This window comes from Leptidea sinapis, chromosome 38, assembly GCF_905404315.1.
Source record: "Leptidea sinapis chromosome 38, ilLepSina1.1, whole genome shotgun sequence".
In the NCBI taxonomy this organism is placed as follows: domain Eukaryota; kingdom Metazoa; phylum Arthropoda; class Insecta; order Lepidoptera; family Pieridae; genus Leptidea; species Leptidea sinapis.
The window spans coordinates 7,134,855-7,154,649 of record NC_066302.1 but is presented as its reverse complement, the minus strand read 5'-3'; the positions used below and the strand labels follow the sequence as shown (position 1 = coordinate 7,154,649).

General features: G+C 36.8%; 2 protein-coding genes across 3 annotated transcripts in view; one reads left to right on the top strand and one right to left on the bottom strand.

Annotated features, from left to right (window-relative positions):
- Positions 1–19,795, top strand: part of LOC126975966 (carboxypeptidase M-like) — a 41,244-nt gene that overhangs the window by 11,844 nt on the left and 9,605 nt on the right. Inside the window, exons 2-9 of one of the 2 annotated variants that reach the window (XM_050824099.1) lie at positions 2,626–2,719; positions 8,411–8,572; positions 8,811–8,944; positions 12,105–12,241; positions 13,643–13,830; positions 16,173–16,349; positions 17,460–17,578; positions 19,600–19,776. In XM_050824099.1, the coding sequence (XP_050680056.1) occupies positions 2,626–2,719; positions 8,411–8,572; positions 8,811–8,944; positions 12,105–12,241; positions 13,643–13,830; positions 16,173–16,349; positions 17,460–17,578; positions 19,600–19,776 (1,188 nt within the window). Of the gene's footprint in view, positions 1–2,625; positions 2,720–8,410; positions 8,573–8,810; positions 8,945–12,104; positions 12,242–13,642; positions 13,831–16,157; positions 16,350–17,459; positions 17,579–19,599; positions 19,777–19,795 lie in introns of both variants that reach the window. The other variant, XM_050824097.1, reaches the window with a different exon arrangement.
- On the bottom strand, positions 17,434–18,271 carry LOC126975977 (uncharacterized). Its single transcript, XM_050824114.1, has one exon. The coding sequence runs from the start codon at positions 18,218–18,220 to the stop codon at positions 17,597–17,599; it is 624 nt and encodes a 207-aa protein (XP_050680071.1). The 5' UTR covers positions 18,221–18,271; the 3' UTR covers positions 17,434–17,596.

The window sequence follows — 19,795 nt, the reverse complement described above, 5'->3', positions numbered from 1 at the left end:
TAGATACTATTTAGATTAAAATTGCATTCTTAATGGAATAAAATCATGTCTTGGTGTGTTATAGCTTGAATCACGAAAATTATGACATTACTTGAGAAATTGAAATCCCGACCTAGCTTAGTTCTTTTGCGCCTGGAGCTAATATTATTTGATAAGGTACTCACTATCATACCTTTTTAGAATCTACACATACTAGCCATGTTTTTAAGATAATGGGCAGCTATAGCACCATACTTTTTTTTTTCACAATCAAGGGTCAAAACTACAAGTAATTCCAAAAAAAAGGAAAAAAAATACTTAAAATGTTAGTTTTAATAATATTTTACGATAACAACGGCTATAAATGTAATTAAATTTAATAAAACAAGTCTTTAGGAGTACGATGCCAAAAAAATACACAAAAATACCTAATTTCAAAGAAATGGCAACCGGTTGAATAATTAAAGGAACAAAAATTTAGAAAAAACTAAACGTTTGCCTAATTTTTACACTGTTGGTAAAACTGACGTAAAAACTAGATTTTATTGTAGCCAGACATCGGGGTTACCTCAACTTATCGGATTATCCATTATTTACGACAGACCCTGTATATTGAATAGAACTTATATTAAACTAGATATTTATTCAATGAATAATTGATATGTATATAATTTTGCCGTGTATAATTTTGAGGATGCAATGTGTCCCACTGACTCACTTATCTCGACCGGTTTCTGATCAGAAATTAACATTCGGTTCAGCTTATAAACATTGCATTGGTAGCGCTGTATTAGCGAATTCTTGACAATTAACTGTATTTCTAATTTTTAAATGGGAAAAGAAAAAGTAATATTGTATTCACCAATGAGTTTGCGATTCCTACGAGTGTGGAGTTGGTAGGCGCGAGAAAGGCGATAAATACATTCGAGCATTGGAATTTATTGTTAGTGTTATAAGTTAGCCTATTGACAAGCTAATTATTATAATATTAATTTCGAGCATTGGCAACGAACGAACATAAGCTGAAACCAAAACAAAATAACAGTAGATATCCCTCCGAAATCGAAAAGTGGAATATGTCACTAGATTTTTCAGATACACCAAAATCGGAAGTGCCGTACACTACGACCTGACCAAGTTCTGACCTTCATTTGGTTTATACGATGGTTTATTTTCCATGGTCTTATAGCTTGTTTCAATAGCTTTCTTATACTTTCACTCAAATCATCCTAATTATAAGCAATCTATTAATACGCGTAATAGTAGATTGTTAACCAAGTCGGGAATTGATACTTTTACCCGAGTTTAACACTCTACTTTTCATTTCGAATATGAAGAAAATAAAACGAGCTGTTTATCTAAGCGCAGATTTGTATCCCGCCAATTTATGTCGACTTTTTAAATTTCAAATGTGGAACTTACCGCGTAATTGTTGCGGTTTATTCCGCTCAAAGAAGTTTGCGCTAACTTCACACTGGCTGTTTAGAAAGTCACATGGCCGCAGCATTTTTTTTTAATTAGTCCTTGTTTACATAAGACTCTTCACAGCAGTTCTATTTTTAAAGTGCATTCCGGCCCTTAGGTGGGAAGTAATTTGTATGAGTTTTTCCCTCTGTATGGAGGGAAACAGCATTTACCACCCAATAATCAGATCAAAACAACATTACTTTCCGAGTATGAGAAATGAAAAATAATACGCATTGACAGGCCGCTACGTGCGCGCCAAAATCACGCGGATCTAAGGCATACCGCGGTGCGGGGGCACTTGTCGATTACGGAAGGAATCATTTATCAATAATTATACAAGTATATAATGAAAAAATCCCCCGTTAGGTTTACGGGCAACATTTCATACATTTTTCTGAACACTCAACAACGTTGTGGTTACAGTCGTTTCGGACCCATTGTCACCATAAACGAAGGCATTTTTAAGTAGACAATAGCAGACAGAGATCAAATGGGCATCATATTGGAACGCGTGCGTAGCGAAGTACGCTAGCGGCTAGAGTTAACTCCTGAGCGAAAGGAGGTTACGTAGAGTCCTAAGTAAAGCAAGTGATTCAAGCAACCCAAGACTAGAAAGGCTTCCAGAGGTGAATACTCTACTTTTTACACCTTCTGCGAGACAATTATTAGTAAGAGCATCACAAATATGCAATTATTTGTGATTTTGCTCTGTAGATCTCAGCCTAAGAGTTCTGCTGTTCTCATTGGATAAAATTGTCGTAAGCTTTTATCTCTTCATACTTTCATTATTCCTAGATGATTATAATAATTCCATAAAGTGATTTAATAAACCCGGGTTTCAAATGACTACCGCTTGATGACATGTTCGTAACTCCGCAACGTGAAAATATTTGTAATGTAGGCGAAATTCTTTGCAATGGCGTCTTTGTTTTTTTGTGTTCTATTTAAAGCAGGCCGTTAAATAAAAAAAGTTTCGATTTTGTAATAAGAATGGAGAAATTCAGATTTATTTCAACGTTCCATATTCTAATCATTTTATTCACGTGGTTTTTACCATTGCAGCTACATTAGATTATTTTGAAAGTAGTTTCGTTGTGTAAATATGCTGATTAGACCATTGTAAGAATTACTTATAAGACAAAATTTATGTGAGAAATGTAACATTTTTTTTGTTTTCAGATGGGTTGGAAGGCTGTCTTTCGTGTTTTGGTGTTGATCGCCATCATCGAAGTTACGATTGCTCAACAGGTGTCACAGACAACGTATCTAGCGGGTAACTTTATCACATTGTTTCCCTAAAACAGGATTTCAACTCTTCTTATATCCGATAATCTATTACTTATTTCTATAAAACTATGAGTAGATTAGTAATTATTATAATATATTGAATATATTTAATTTGACCGGAGTAACTGTTTAACAGAAAAATGATGTGGTGTCGTGGGACACCAGGTAGGAACGAAATTTCTTCGGCTAATGTAGAATCGACACAAATTGCAAAAAAAATTGTGCTCAATCTTATGTAGGTTTTCTTGATTTTTCTCTTAAATTTTGCTGATTCGTTTTTATTTAAGTACAAGAAAGTATTTAGGAAATTCAGTATTTTAGGAAATAATAAATTACTTAAAATAAAATAGCATCATTATAAGTAATTCTTATTAATCAGTCTCGAGAAAGTTATTATACACTACTCGCTTGTGTATGCGACTGTCGCGCCTGCGCACGTCTCATTTAACGGTTTTATTCCACGCACTTTTTTCCACGGATTTTTTCTTACGGTTTTACTATCACATTTTTTTGAGTTCGGTCGCGCAGCAAAATCCCTATCCCCTCCAAGCCTGCCGTAAGGAACTTCGTTCCAAAATGTTGGGCCATCCATAATAACCTATTTGACTTGATTAAAACTTTTTGTAGTAAATGAAACGAAACTTACATACCTACACTTGTAGCGGTTTTCCGTTATTGATTAATTATAAATAATTCTTAAAATTTAAAATATCAGCCTCCAGTCTTTATGTCATGATGATAAATTGAAATTATTATAAGATCTTGTTACATCTATATTTTGTTTTATACTAACCCTAACAAGCACATATATTATTATGAAGCACATATACATTTACAATTTGCCTTGAGACTTTCAATGAGATGTAGCTATACTAGTTTTTATTTGAACACGCCCTTCACTTTAGTCTTTATAAAATAAGAACTGAAAACTAATATGAGTAAGCTAAGTGAGATGCGCACGCAGAATTTAAAATGACCGGTAATGAATTGTCTCTATTTGAAATATTATATAAAATAAAATGAAACTGTATAACTAAGGTATAATGAATGTAGGTTAAAGTCAACAATTGATTAACATCTGATTCGGAGAAATGTTCTTCAACTGAATGTGTATGCCAGTTTGAAATATTTGTTTTTAGTTGGTAAATATACTTAGCTATATATAGTAATAATCAGAAAGCATCATCCACCATCAAGTCACGCTTGGTCTAATTATCTGACGTTGTGTAGAGCTATGGGGTCTATCTGCACCTTATCTATATTATATATCTTTATATATCACGGGAAGTGTTCGAAGGAATTCTTTAGGTTAATACTAGCAAACGAATTTTTTGAACCTCCTTTTCCGTTCTCTCCCTGTCCTTGGAAGCTTGGTTGCGCGTAAACCACTAATAACCCCATTCGTCGAATCACCACTTTTGAACAACATTTCAAAATATCGGAATACTGGGCCTCGAAATGGTGAGCGATTGCCAATTTTGCGTCATCTGAAAGGCAAAGCCAAATTGACTTCAAAATAACCGGAGGTCGTAAATAGAGTGAGAGTGAGATATTTCTTCAAGTTGGCCAACATTCTTTCTCTACAAGAAGCAGGTCCAACTAGCTAGGTCTCTGCAACGCAGCTTTCCAATCTTCGGGGATACAGTAAGCTGTGAACTCTTAGCGCTACGTAGAGACGTAGTCTGATTGTATCTCCTGTGTGAACTGTTTGACGTGATGCCTGCCGCCCAATTCCATCTTCACAACACCCCCCAGAAACTTGCACATCATCCTCAAGTTCGGCGTTTCTCCGCAGTATGGTTTTCGAGAAGCTTTCCTTTAAACCCTACCAAACTCTAAAATGAACTTCTTTTCCTGGTCCAAAAATAGGACTTTCAGTACTTCTGTGATTCCTCTGTTTTTCTGATTTTCTATATAGCCACAGAGTGCAGGCGGCGGTGATCACTTAACATCAGGTGACACTCGTTTGTTCTTCTCTTCTATTATAAAAGAAACGAATTGTTACTTGTTATAACAGCTTTCTTATTGAAGTATACAGCGACTTTGTTACTTTTTGAAGTTCATGTTATTAGCACATCTTTAACGTGTTTATATTAGCTGGTAATAATAATATAGCCTTTATTCAGATCTTAACTAACAATACTCTAAAACAAACATAAAACATTAGAAACAAAATAACTTATTCTAGTATTTGATTTTTTTTTTATTTTTTGTGGATCTGTTTGCCAATCGGCAAAGGCCTCCTCCAACCGTTTCCATTCGTGTCTTTCTTGAGCCACTCTGTTCCAAGTTACACCTGCCACTTCCCTGATATCGTCCTCCCATCTTTTCTGGGGTCTACCTTACCTACCTACCTTTTCCCTTCCCTGGGATACCATCTTGTCACTTTCTTACTCCATTTGTCATGTCCTCTTACCATGTGCCCAGCCCATCTCCATTTGAGTCTTCTAATTTTGGATTTGACATCTATGACTTTTGTTTTACTTCTGATGACGCGGTTTCTTAGTCTGTCTGATATGGAGAGAAGTATATTAGCTGGTATTCCAATAAAATATATATGCATTTAAGATAGAAAATAATCATAATATATCTGTCAACGTTAAGGCAGCGTTCGTATGAAACATTTTCGTTCGATCGTTGACTTACTTTGCAAATCACGAAAAAGTTTGTTCATTTCTCGTGTTGATATAAAACCTATGACACTCCCAAATAATGTGGCTTTCTATTGGTAACGGAATTTTCAAAATCAGATCAGTAGATCCAGAGATTCCTGTTACAACCTCACTAATTTTACTTCTTTTTAATATTAGTATAGATCAGGTTTTTATGCTTTATTATAAGATACAAAGTAGGAACATATTTATTATAAAGTCACTAGGACAAGCTTAACGGTAAACCCGTCAAACAAGAAAATCATCCATCTGTTCTTGTGGTTGGCTAGAACGGTTATTATACGCCCTAAATTCTGGCCGTACCTCATTCTAAATTATGGATTAACAATTTTTAGTTAAAAAGGTTAATCTTGACATTAATGGAATTAAAAGATAGCCACAGTTTCACCTATGCAATACAAGTACCTACCTTTTAATATATTACTTTTAACAATGACGTTCTTATGTATAGAACGTCATTGACCTTTATACATAGATATTTATATACCAATTAGTTAGTTTATACAAGCAACGGCAAATACAATTTTTTATCTAGCAAAGTAAAATATTTCGTGTTTTGAACGACATACATCGTTATAACAATAATAATTAATCTATCACATATAATTTAAGTAACAAAATATTTTTTAATTTTGTAATCTAATAAAGTTTTATTACAAATCCGTGTCATTCTGTTGTTTAGCGTCAATCTTTAGACGTCATTTTAGATTAGACACTGTTCAACAAAACACGGGTCTAAGTAAATAAATAAATAAATATTTACAATAACACCGTTAGCGGGTTATTTCACTTTTTGTTATTGTTATTTAGAAGAATCCTTTCCATTGTACTTATAACTTATAAATAAATTATAAGCAATTCATTCCGACTTAAAAGCGGGGTTTTCTGCTGTGGTGTGTGATTTCAATTTCAACATTCATAACTCTGAATGTATGTATGTAGCCATATAGCTTGTTGATTTAAATAGTTACCAATAATATTCTAAGCATGTTTATTTCTTCACAAAACCAATTAACGATTTTGAATACACCCACATTACAAATGATTCATTTTATTGGATCCTTAAATCATTTCTTGTAATTTTATATACAGGAAAAACCCGTAAGTAAACAAATATGTAGGTATTATGTATTATTGCGATTATTCACTATTGCATACTCATATATTCGATAGAATACTAGGTAGGTACTACTAAAATATTGTACTGTTTGTAACTTCCAGAACGTATCGATTTTGATATGATTTTTTTTTAAAGTTGATTTGATGCCAATGTTTCGAAGGTGTAATTTGTATTCGTTGGTGGAACTTTAATCTCTACATATTATTTCTCAAAAGTTTTTGTGGCTGAGTGATTCAAACATCATTTATGATTCAGCATTACAAAATAAATCCAACTTCAAATTTTCATCCGTCTACGATTAACCCCTGTTTTTTAATCACCATTTTTAATTTATTCTGTTCCATCCACAGATCCGCAATATAGGGTTGCAAGATGTCAATCGAATACCATTATTGTAGTACGATATATTTGGTAGGTCTGAGAATTGGACGTCATCTATTTTTATAGCCCAAATATTTTAATTGTTGTTTTTTTTAGTACTTTAATTGGCAATACAATGATTGCTGGGTCAGCTAGTATTTATATAAAAAGTACAACCACATCAGGCACGTATTTTTATTCATACAAACTAGGGTAACGTGTCTGATAAGTGTTACAATTACGTTGTGCATAACTTCGCCAAAATACTATTAAATAAAATAAATAATACTAAATGACCTTAAAATTTAAAAGAACTAATAAAAATGATGTTGGTTATATTTTGAAATGCTCTTAAATCATTTTTTTAACTATATAAGGAGTCATGAAACACGTTCAACTCAATGCGTCCATATATTAAACTAGATGACCCGACAGACGTTGTTCTGTAGATAATAAAAAAAAAATACTGCATTATAGGAATTTGCCAATAATATTTCAAACCATCAAGAATTATTCCGTAAAAAATGCTCCCTCTTGTTATAATGAAATTGTTTCACAGTGGAACTGTCAAACCGTGCGTCACTAAATTCTCTCATAGAAAATATGTCCATACAAAACAAATACTGAAAATAAAAATAGTTATGGGTTCCAAATCGAAATAAAAACTATCCTATCTCTCAAGTTGGACTAAGCTGCACTCCGTGAAGTAATCCCTATAAAATCCGTTCATTAGTTTAGGAGTCCATTGCGGATAAACAACGTGACACGTAATTTATACTCTTTAAAAATGCACTTAAGGCGAAAATTAAGCAGAAAACACGCAAACATGGTGTTTTTAGACAAGTTTTGTGGTGAAAGTATAGCATTTCGAGCTATGAACACTACTTAATCCTGTTACACTTATCCTTAAGTCTTATTTGTAGGTTGCTAATGCTTGCTGTTGGTTATAGATAACACTGCCGAGCCCTTTTGAACTACCACTTTTCTTTGAAGTTAAACATGTTTTTTGGCATGGCTTTTACTTCTCTCAGAAAAGTTATTCTTATAGCTTGTACTTTATTGTATAGGTTCATTTATTCATATTAGTAGTGAATAACGAGGATTGTAAGCATATAAACTGTTTTCCACCCAAGAATTTTGAAAATATTGGCTTTGTTACATAGATGGCGGGCCGGCAGCCGTGAACTCATATCGCTCAAGGTCGCTGGCATTTAGTGTCGCCTTAACCGGTAAATAACACACTCGCAATTGTAGCGCTTGTGATCTCACTGAAATTTCTTCAGGACCATCAGTCACTGAATGATTCAAGTACTCCTCTATATACACCAAGAATAATCATTCTCGAATGATTTCGATAGAAAAAAACAAGTAAACTATTTGTTTATATAACAGCAAGTTATGTCATACTCGACCTTAGAATTTGAGACTTAAGGTATAGATTTCCTTACGTTTTCCGACTTGTGTATAAGTGTATCTAAATCTAGTTCTCTGTAATAAAAGTTTTTATTTTATTTTATTATTTTAGGTGAAGAGCCTTCAAACTCCAGCGTGTTTGAGTCTCGGGAGGGCGGACTGGAGCTGGACTTCTCGTACCACGACCATGATCAGCTGACGAGATACCTGCGTGCTGTGTCCGCTAGATATCCATCTCTCACGGCACTTTATTCCATTGGAAAATCTGTACAGGGTAAGCTACTTCATTAGGAGTAGGTAAGAATTAATAACAAGCAATTGAAGCAATTAACTGGATGAACGACATTATATAAAATTTTCGTAGATGCACTAAAGATCAGCCTGTTATTACTTGCTTTAAATTTTACAATATTATGTCACTAAGAACTCTCTTCTACAGCGCAAAAACGAAAGGTACACAGTACATTTATATTAATGACAGTAGCCTAAAGTTTAATTTAATTTATGTACAGGCCGAGACTTGTGGGTGATGGTAGTTTCGGCGTCACCTTACGAACACATGATTGGCAAACCTGATGTTAAGTACGTCGCCAATATACACGGCAACGAAGTTGTTGGCAGAGAGTTGCTCTTACATCTAATACAGGTTAGTTGACCACGACACATTTAAATCTAAAGGAAATAGTTTAACTTGTAATTATTTAATCATAAGCATGGGTGATGCAATGTGTGTTCTACCTACGTTGACTCTTACCACGGTGCCTCCGGTTCAACCCTTAGCGCGCCACGTATCAATGGGTTTTCAGTTTTCGAGTTCATATCGTCACTCGGAAGGCAAAAGTACTAGAGAACCACAATACCTAAAATGTTATTTATATCATTTTCTTGATTAGGTAATATACTTATAACGTTATACTTTAACGATTAACAGTTATAACCGTTTATAAGATCAACTATAAAAAAATTATCGAAATGTGAGGCTATTTGCCAGGACTTTTCAAATTACTAAATGATAACCCAACCTGATCTCGTCTTGTTTTCGCTAGAATCTCGGCCTCGGTGCACTTTATATTTCGTTCATTGCAGTGGCAGTGAATGATGCGCAATACCAATATTGAACATAGTTTTATCGGTTTACTGGTTGAGTGAAAGTAACCAAATGAAAGACAAAATAGACTAAAAATTAATCATTTGAGATTCAGTGACGATTCGCGATTGAACCACATCACAGATTTTAATTAATATTCTCAGTCATAATCACAGACGTTCTAATTCGTTTTACTATCATTTTAATTATTATTTCTTTGACCTGTAGCTATCTACGTAACGGAATCTTTCCACATAATTTTTATCACGTTAGGTACCAATGAGAGGCTCCTTTGATGCCATTGGGATGGCACAGCGGCACCTATTTTGTCTGTGAAGCAATAGGTAATGTGCAAGCATTGTTATGTTTCATTATAAGAGTGCCATAGCTAGTGAAATTATTGGGCAAATGAGAATTACTTAACTCCTTATGTACTGCTCACGTAAAAACTTTGATGAGTGTGATAAAACGCGATCTTGATTTTTGCACTTAGTAAGCTTGTAAGCTTAGCATAATTTCAGCTGCCAAATGAAAATAAAACAAAAATAAAGATTATACTAAGCTTACACTCAGCTAAGTTTTAAGTAAAAGCTAAGGCTAAGTACGCTCTATTGATCTCAGCCTCACAGTGAAAAGCGCAATTGTGATGCCTCCCAGAATGTTGGGTTTCATCAATCATACATCAGGTCAGAACCTGTTTGTTGCTCGTCTCTTTAATTTTCTTATTAAAAAAATTTGAATTTTGTTAAAAATTTGCGCCATGTATTTATTGTTTATTACTTTCAAATAAAACACTCTTTAAAGGATTAAAACGCGTGTTCATTATAACTGTTTTGTCTACATTAGGTTTTTGTAAAACGGCAAACTTAAATTTTGCAAAACCGTGTTTTGCAAATGTCACGAAGCATCGGGTTAAGTAAAATAACAATAAAAACTTAACTTTTAAGAAAAAAATCTAATTTACAAATACAGTTACAATTAATATTTAAAGGAATCATCAGCCGGAAAACGTCCACTGCTGGACAGAGGCCTCCCCCAAAAATTTCCACGACGATCGGTCCTGCGCTGCCCTCATCCAACGTATTCCGGCGATCTTGACCAGATCGTCGGTCCATCTTGTGGGGGGCCTGCCAACACTGCGTCTTCCGGTACGTGGTCGCCATTCGAGGACTTTACTGCCCCAACGGCCATCTGTCCGTCGAACTATGTGCCCTGCCCACTGCCACTTCAGTTTCGCAATCGTTTGGACTATGTCGGTTACTTTGGTTCTCCTACGGATCTCCTCATTTCTGATTCGATCTCACAGGAAAACTCCAAGCATAGCCCTCTCCATTGGCCTTTGAGCGACCATGAGCTTTCTCATAAGGCCCATAGTTAGCGAACACGTCTGTGTACCGTAAGTCATCACTGGCAACACACACTGGTTGAAAACCTTCGTCTTCAGACACTGCGGTATTTTTAGAAGATTTTACGGAGCTTCCCGAACCCTGCCCATCCGAGTTGGATTCGACGAGTGACCTCCTCGAAATTGGACCTGTCTAACTGGATTGTTTGTCCGAGGTAGACGTACTCGTCAACAATTTCGAGAGTACAGTTCCCAATTGTTATGGGAGTAGGTGCGAAATGGACATTTGACATGATCTTCGTTTTGTTCATATTCATTTTGAGCCCTACTCCTTGGGAAGCTTCCATGGTCTCTGCCATGATTACGATATCGTCTGCGAATCGAAGGTGAGTGATGTATTCGCCGTTGATGTTGATGTCAGACATGACATCTTCCAACGCAGCGGTGAAAAGCTTGGGCGATACGACATCGCCTTGTCTGACTACCCGCTGCAGTCGGATAGGCTTCCAGATCTGAGTCTTCGGAGTGTGAATGGCTGTTGAGATGTCCTCATACATGGCCTCCACCTCGTCTGAGTGTGTCGAAGTCGGTGCGTAAACTTAAATGACCTTCAACGAATGTCGTTTAGTAATTCCGAGTATTAAGTACGCTACCCCCTATGACTACGATTCGCTCCCCACCTCAGTTGCGTTGTTGACGAGAGACTTGTGAACGAGGAACCCGACACTACCCTGGGACAGTTGGTCACCCTCCCGAAAGTAGAGCATGTGTCTGGAATTTAATTTATTATCGAGTCATCACCCTGTCTTCGGACCTCAGATAACCCCACGACATCCCATCGTAGTCTGCTCACAGCTTCCTCCAACTTCTCGTCGGTCCGCAGTGTCTAGACATTGTATGTTGCCAGGGCCAATGGTCTTCGTTTGTGGTAGCGCTGCCGTACCCGGAGATTCTTAGCACCCCCTGCCCCGTCGCTTATGTGGCTGCTACCGTGGCCACCACGAGCGGGGCCGCCGGGGACTGGGGGCCGGGGCCTTATTGTGTCTATTATATTTTTGGAGGGTTTTTTTGCCTTAATCGCCACGCTTGGCAGGCGGGTTGGCGATCGCAGTAAGTGGTGGGCTCTTAACAAAGGATGCTGCTGCCCATCCTCCGTTGCTTGTATCCCTTAGTGGCCTCCTCATACGACACCCACGGGAGGAGATGGGGTGGTGCTATTCTGGTGCGACACCACACGCACAATTTAAAGGAATAACGCGTTTTAATCCTTTAAAAAGTATTTAATTTAAATGTGTTACTTACTGTTCAGAACAGTAAAAAAATATTAAGATACATGCGATAGGTACACTTAAAAAGCTTCAATTATTATTTCAGTATTTGGTTACATCGTACGAAAGTGATGCCTATATCAAGTGGCTGCTGGACAACACCCGGATACATCTGATGCCGTCCATGAACCCTGACGGCTTCTCCATTTCTAATGAAGGACAATGTAGCACTGTCCATGGCAGGTAAAATATACATTCAATTTTCAATATTCTGTTCACCTACCTACATACCTTCTCTATAGCCATCGCAAAATGTTTGTAACTATTTTTGAAGTTATACTTCATTAGGCACGTTATGAAAAAATGATGAGAGTGAAATTTTAAGATGCGCGCGCATCACAAAAGTAACAGGGTGAAGTTGGTTCCTAAAATTTTCTGACGTTTGCGTCATTCGTTATTTTTTTTTTTGGTTTCTTCGTCCGTTATTAGGACAGGCAAAGGGTTCAAGCTCATACAGCCGTATTCATTATATAATAATTAATTGTCAAAGCCATCTTTGCAAAATCTTTACAAAATTGTTCTTTCTAAAAACGTAGAATAGCACGAGGAATAAATCATTTAAATGGTTTTTGCTTCGTTAGGCCAAAGAAGTATAACTTCTTGCGTGCATACATAAGTACACACACACTTTTTTTGTGTAAATAAATGAAAGTTGCTATTTCGAGAATGTATAGTGATGTTAAAGTAAAGATTTTGTAGTTATTACAATTTATATTTCTCCAGTAGAATATATTATTGTCTATATCTTCTCAATTACGCTTACGTAATTTTTGAATCATCTTTCCATTACATAGTTATAAAATTAACCATTATTTACGTCAGACATCATAACATATGTTATTCTATACGATAACAATGCCAGAGTGAAATTATAAACTGTCACCCCACAGAACACATATTACAATAACACTATTTATCCAAGCAAGTAGAGCGAAAAGTAAATGGTATTGGTAACTATTATAAATATTGTTGCATAATTTTAATATAATCTTCTATAATATAATGAAAATGGTCTTTGTTTGAGGCTCTTTCACGCCTAAACCACTGATCGTATCAACATGAAACTACCACCATTCGATGCGAAAATTATCCTAGATGGTTTATGATTTACTTATTTTTCGAATTACAACATTCCTTCCATTTTAAATTCTCCCAGCGGAGCGAGCGGGAACCGCTTGTATTAAATATATGAATAAAATTATAGAGGTTTTCACTTGTTTGCACATCACGGTAAAACTACTGGATAGATGTCAATTAGGTCTTTTAAGATTTATTATTCCCTTGACTCTTAGGCTAAAATCTATAGAGCGTACTTAGTCTTTTCTTGGTCTTTCCTTACATAAAACTTAGCTGATAAAAGGCGAACTTGATTTTTTCATTCTGCTGTCTTTGCTTACAATCCTGCTACCCCACAGCTGAATATCTAAGCGATCGGAAAGCCTGGGACTAAATTATGATTATTTTATAGCACTAACAATGAGAGTACAATATTCTATATTTTGTTAAAAAGAGCGCAAAATTAGGATATTGCATCAGTTATATCTTCTGGCTAGATATGTGGATGTTAATAATTAATCGTCTCAGGCACAACGCTCGCCGCTATGACCTCAACCGGAATTTCCCCGACTTCTTCAAAGCCAACACGAAGCAGGCCCAGCCTGAAACGGAGGCTGTGAAGGAATGGATCAGTAAAATACAATTTGTTCTGTCCGGGTCGCTGCACGGAGGCGCGCTTGTTGCGTCCTACCCGTTCGATAACACCCCAAGTTCTAGTAAGTATCATTATATTATATACCATATATACCAGCGGACCTGACTAACGTGTCATGCTCAAGTTACTTACGGCCGTTCCCAATATACTATCTACAGATAGAGATAAATTACTATCTTCTACTGTCAGTGATAAGCTGTCAATAATCGGAAGCTATCCCATTATACTCGAGAGTCATTCTTATAGCCTTATATTGGGACGCGAGATTTAAATTTCCATACAAACTTCTATCGCTGGTAAGCTATAAGTCGTCCCATTGACCGACAATGTGTACGGATATGGTGAGTTACCTTCTATAAGTTTATTGGGATAGAAACAATAGTTAACGAATGATAGTCAACGATAGTTACAATTTTTATCTCATGTAAGAAATAGACTGAATATTGGGAACGGTCGTTAAAGGCGCGGCAGGGGGCAATGTGACAATGCTTTGGGTTATTCTGAAATCCGACTCCAATAATTGCCACGCGGTAGTTGACTGGACTCCGCATTGGTACGGGTCGTGGTCGTCTGTCGGGCCCTATAAACTACTTAATAAGACTGACGCAAAAAAGTATGGGTATCGGTGTGAGACGTGGAAGGTCACCAAGCCCATCTCTCATCAACTTCAGGTTTTCGCTAACCGATGCCTTCAAAATATCCTCGGTATTCACTGGCCCGATAAAATTTCCAATGATCATCTTTGGCAACGCTGTCATGAAGTCCCTATCGACCAACAAATAAAACGCCGCAAATGGACCTGGATAGGCCACACACTCCGGAGGGATCCCAACCATATACCGAGGCAAGCCCTAGATTGGAACCCTCAAGGAAAACGCAAACGTGGCCGTCCAAAGCAAACCTGGCGGCGGACTGTCATTGACGAAGCGAAGGACATCGGAAAGACCTGGAGTGAAATTAAGAGAGATGCTCAGGACCGATCGCGATGTGGATGCACTGTGAATGCCCTCTGCCCCAGCTAGGGGATACAGGAATTTAATGATGAATGAAAAAAGTTGACCGAATCATTGCTGCCATGTTTCAAAAAAAAATTTAAAGTGTCATAAATCATAAATGTAAAATACAATTGTTATGTTGTGAACATATTGTGAATGATAATATATCAACCTGAATATACATAATATCAGTTATAATATTTAGTAGAAAAATATAATATCTTTCACTTGCGTAAACACACGCGTCATTCTATGAAACAAATTTCACACATCAGTCGATTTTATCGTTCAATCTTATTGCCAATAAGATGGTCTGCGGTGGAGCAAGTATCTGTGACTAAATAAAGGAACTGAAACGGTTGACAAATCTTGAAGTTTTTATTATAATAATTAGTATGCCACCCAAGTGATAAGCATTCATAATCCGCTCAGAATTATTGAAAATGCAAAATTCTGAGTGCATTGTGCTAGCTACGGCGCTTTCAAAACGAAACAATTGCACATAAAAACGTTCTTGCACCCTACTGTTTGATGTCATAAAAAGCATCGATACTACTCATCTGTCTAACAAAGCCATCCACCGAAAAATAGCTGTGTATAATGCCGCGCGTCGACGAAGGGATACGCCACCATTTTATGTAACGTCAGGTCTAAACAGACTCTTCAATAATCACTAAGTATGGCAGGGCATTCCTTAAAATGCGCGGGGTTTTTGGTATATGATGTAAAATTGATATTTACATGATTGATGAGTAAAGCGAATATACATGAGTAGCGAATAAAATTCAACCTAGGAGTTATCTAAAGCCACTTTATTGTAATGGACTTCTAGCTTTCTGTTTTCCATGCTGCCTCATAGGAATATGCAGATCTTCGATATTGTGCTCAGGTGATGTATGTAGAAGTAGCGCCATGAATTGACATCATCTGAATATGAATATTTCATGAAAAAATAAACAGTAGATTAACTTTACGAATATGGCGGAGGTGAAAACTTTCACAACTCAATAAATAGAAAAATTCCAATATTTACAATCAAATATTTGTATGCTGATGTATTGGCGAACTGTGCTGTACACCTATCAATTGTTAAGAACTATGTTACCACGATTCATACAAATAAATCATTTCATTTCATTTGATTTTGCCATTCTTAAACATTCTTAAAAGTAGCACTTTCAGTAATATCATTTAGCATAAAATATGTTTCAATTCAAGTAAAGATTTGCCTATAATTAGGTACCTAAGTATCTTGAGTAGGTACTTTCTTATAGTGCCCTACTTTTCCCACCGTTAATTGGAACCGTTGTAAATATTTTATAATTTCTATTCTCTGTCATTTTTAGATTGATAAACTGTTTGCATTATTAACGATTCCTTTTTTCTTCAACATATCCCTTAAATGCAGTGTTCCAAAGCTACGCGCATTCGCCGTCGGTATCTCCGGACGACGATGTTTTCCGTCATTTAGCCATGGTCTACTCCAACAATCACGCTAAGATGTCGAAGGGTGTTTCCTGCCAGTCTGGTTCGCCAAGGTTCGAAAAGGGAATTACAAATGGTGCTGCGTGGTATCCTCTTACTGGTATGTTTTTCAAATGATTCATAACGATATTTAATACATTTACTGTCTTATTTATAAATAATATGCAATGGAAAATTATTCCAAGTTTAAAAAACTTCTCCCTGACATGTAATTCTGTAGTGACAGAGGTAAGATAAAAACAAAAAGTTTTAAATTTGGAATAACTTTACATCGCGGTTATTAATAACACAGTTATTGTTTTAATGACGAAATAAGTCTATGAAATAACGGGCATTAAGCACGTATTATTAATACGTACTTTACTTACTTGATAGAACGGGAAAGGCTAAATCCATATTATAAACACGTCGGTGTCGCGATATGTGAACCGTAGACTTCCACCACGGAGCAACCGGTTCGATCCTCGCCCGCCACATACTTACTTCGGTAATATATTTTCGGTTTTTTGAATTCATATGTTAACGTTAAAAGAGCGCAAAAAAAAATGCTGGGAGAGTTTCTTGCGCCGCTTCTTTTCTCTCAGAGTGCTATTTGTTTCCGAAGCGGTAGTAGTATCTAGTAATTATTAGAAATGACATCAAAAATAATTCTAAAGGAATCAATTTCGAGAAAATAAATGCCTTTTATACGTTTATCCGATGCTTTATAAGATCGGGAACGCTCTTGTGATTCCTCTGGTGTGTCAAAACAGTACGGCGGTGATCGCTTACCATCAGGTGACACCTATGTATGCTCAATTGTACTCCTCTTCCGTAAAAAACTGAGTGAATACCGAATACATAGTGAATTTGTTTTCAGCTTAGCTATTATTATAATAGTGGACCAATTATAAGTATATTAAGAAAATAACATTAGGAAAGTGTATACGTTTTAAAATAATTATCTTGAGCTATAAACTAACTAAAGTGGATCTGTTCGCATAACAGTAATATGTCAATTCTAAGAGAAATGTATTTTTTTATGGAAGCCCAACACAAACGAGCATACGGGGTCTTTTTAAGTGATCACCTCTCACAATGTATCTTCTATCATCACTGTAATTTGGAAAAATATACTAAGTTTACCCATTGCATCATATTTTAAGAATACAATTATTAGAGTTAGAAATAAAAGTACAGTGAAATTAGGTATACTTTTTTTTAATTTCAGGTGGCATGCAAGATTACAATTACTTATGGCATGGTTGTATGGAAATAACGTTGGAAATCTCTTGCTGCAAGTACCCTCCAGCCCGTGAATTAGCAAAATACTGGCAAGACAATAGACAAGTGCGTACTCAAAAACATTTAAACATATTTAATACAAAACAATGCAATAACAGCACTCATTATTAGATTAATAAGTGGCGAATTTGTGCACGATAAATTTATAGAATTCCACGGTTCGGATGGTGAAAATATTCCAATGACTCCACAAGCAAGACGATCGCCCGCGTTACCAGTTGTCAACGAAGTCTCGTGTCCTCCAAGACCCAAATCATCTTCTTGTCCGTGAAGAACCAGTGCACGTCCTAGAACACTATTACGACCATGTAATGTGATGACATTATCTATGAAATTGACAGTGGCCAATGACTTGTCTTCAATATTTTCGAAAAGCACATTACCGAGGTCTCCAACATGACGTACTTTATTATCTCTACCACCATGAGTTGTACCATCTGGATTAAAATGTGCTCCTGTTGCTAAACAAGTGCTAGTGTCTCCCAATTCATGGATGTGAAACCCATATAGCCCTGGATCCAAACCAGTTACGAATCCTGTCACATTTACACCATTCTCGATCTCAGTAAAGTAAATAGTTCCGCTGATATTTTGCGCATTAAGGTGCGCTACGGCCACTTTTGCATCACAAACTTCCCACAAAGTCACGATATTGATAATATTAAATAAAAGAAAAATTAAAGACATTTTCAAAAATATTATTTCTCTCCTCGCTTGTTACTCAGTGAAACTTGTGAATATTATGATGATGCCTTTGTTTTTGTTGCCAGAGATAAGATAGTATATTTTATCTAAGATGGATGCAATCTGTAGGTGCTTGACTTCAGCTCAACTAGATAAAAGTGCTTTCAACTTACAACATATGGAACAGAGTTAATATCTTAGATTAGGGATTGATCTCCGCTGCGCTCCAACTAGATTCCGCACTACCTAAGAACAATAGCTTTTTTATTACGGCAACTATTAAATGCTTGTGTGCGTGGCATCCTAACACTCAATGGCATATTTTAAAATAAGTAAAATACGCTTCGTGTTGTTTTACATTGACATTAATAAAATACAAAATACTTACTGATGATATGTGATCCCAGAGCCTTTCTTATTTCTTATAGTAGGTATTCTTTTTACAAAGTTTTACTTCGCAACCCGGCATTGTAGTTTTAATTATTAGCTAAGTGTGTGCAATTATTTGCAAAACATGTGGCACGTCAACGTCACACATTATTCGAGACTGGTTCGAGTACGATCACTTGGGCGTAGTATTGCCACCTGCGGTAGTTGTCTAGTTGGAGCACAGCGGAAACCATTCCTTAATCTAAGGTTAATGTTGTACAGATAACAATTGGAACCAAAATTTATGAACGATGCGGGACTCGAAGCCGCGTAGTCTAGTAATAGCATTGCTCAGAGGGCAATGGAGATGGCTTTGCTCGGAGTTTCCCTGCGAGATCGAATCAGAAATGAGGAGATCACATGAAAGACATAGCCCAAATGATTGCGAAACTGAAGTGGCAGTGAGCAGGGCACATGGTTCGAAGGACAGATGGCCGTTGGGGCAGTCAAGTCCTCGAATGGAGACCACGTACCGGAGGACGCAGTGTTGGTAGCCCCCCCCCCCCCCCAGGTGGACCGACGATCTAGTCAAGATCGCCGTAATACGTTGGATGAGGGCAGCCAGCGCAGGACCGAACGTCGTGGAAATCTTTGGGGGAGGCCTTTGTCCAGCAGTGGATGTCTTCCGGCTGATGGTGATGATAAGTAGATCCTGTAGATGGAGCCACAACCTCAGAGTTGACCAAGACATACCAAGTTTAACGATCCATGCGTCACTCGAATTGTTGGCCCAGATAGTTTGAGCGTTCGGACGGAACTACAACGCGCGGGTTCGAGTCCTGCATCGTTCATAAATTTTGGTTAATAATTTTAATTGTTTAATATTGTTGTTTCAACAAACGCAAATAGGACGAGGAATAATATACTAGTATAACTTCTTGCGTGCGTACGTACATAAGGAGGACGAACGCACTTTTTAATAATAGAATATAGAATATTAAACCTCTTTTCAGTCTCTCGTAAAGTACCTGGCTGAAGCTCACCGCGGCGCCCACGGATTCGTAATGGACGACAATGGCAGTCCCATTGAGCGAGCTTCTATCAGGATCAAGGGTCGCGAGGTCACCTATCATACGACCAAGTATGGAGAGTTCTGGAGAATTCTGCTGCCAGGAACATACAAGCTGGAGGTAAGTAGATTTATTTTAT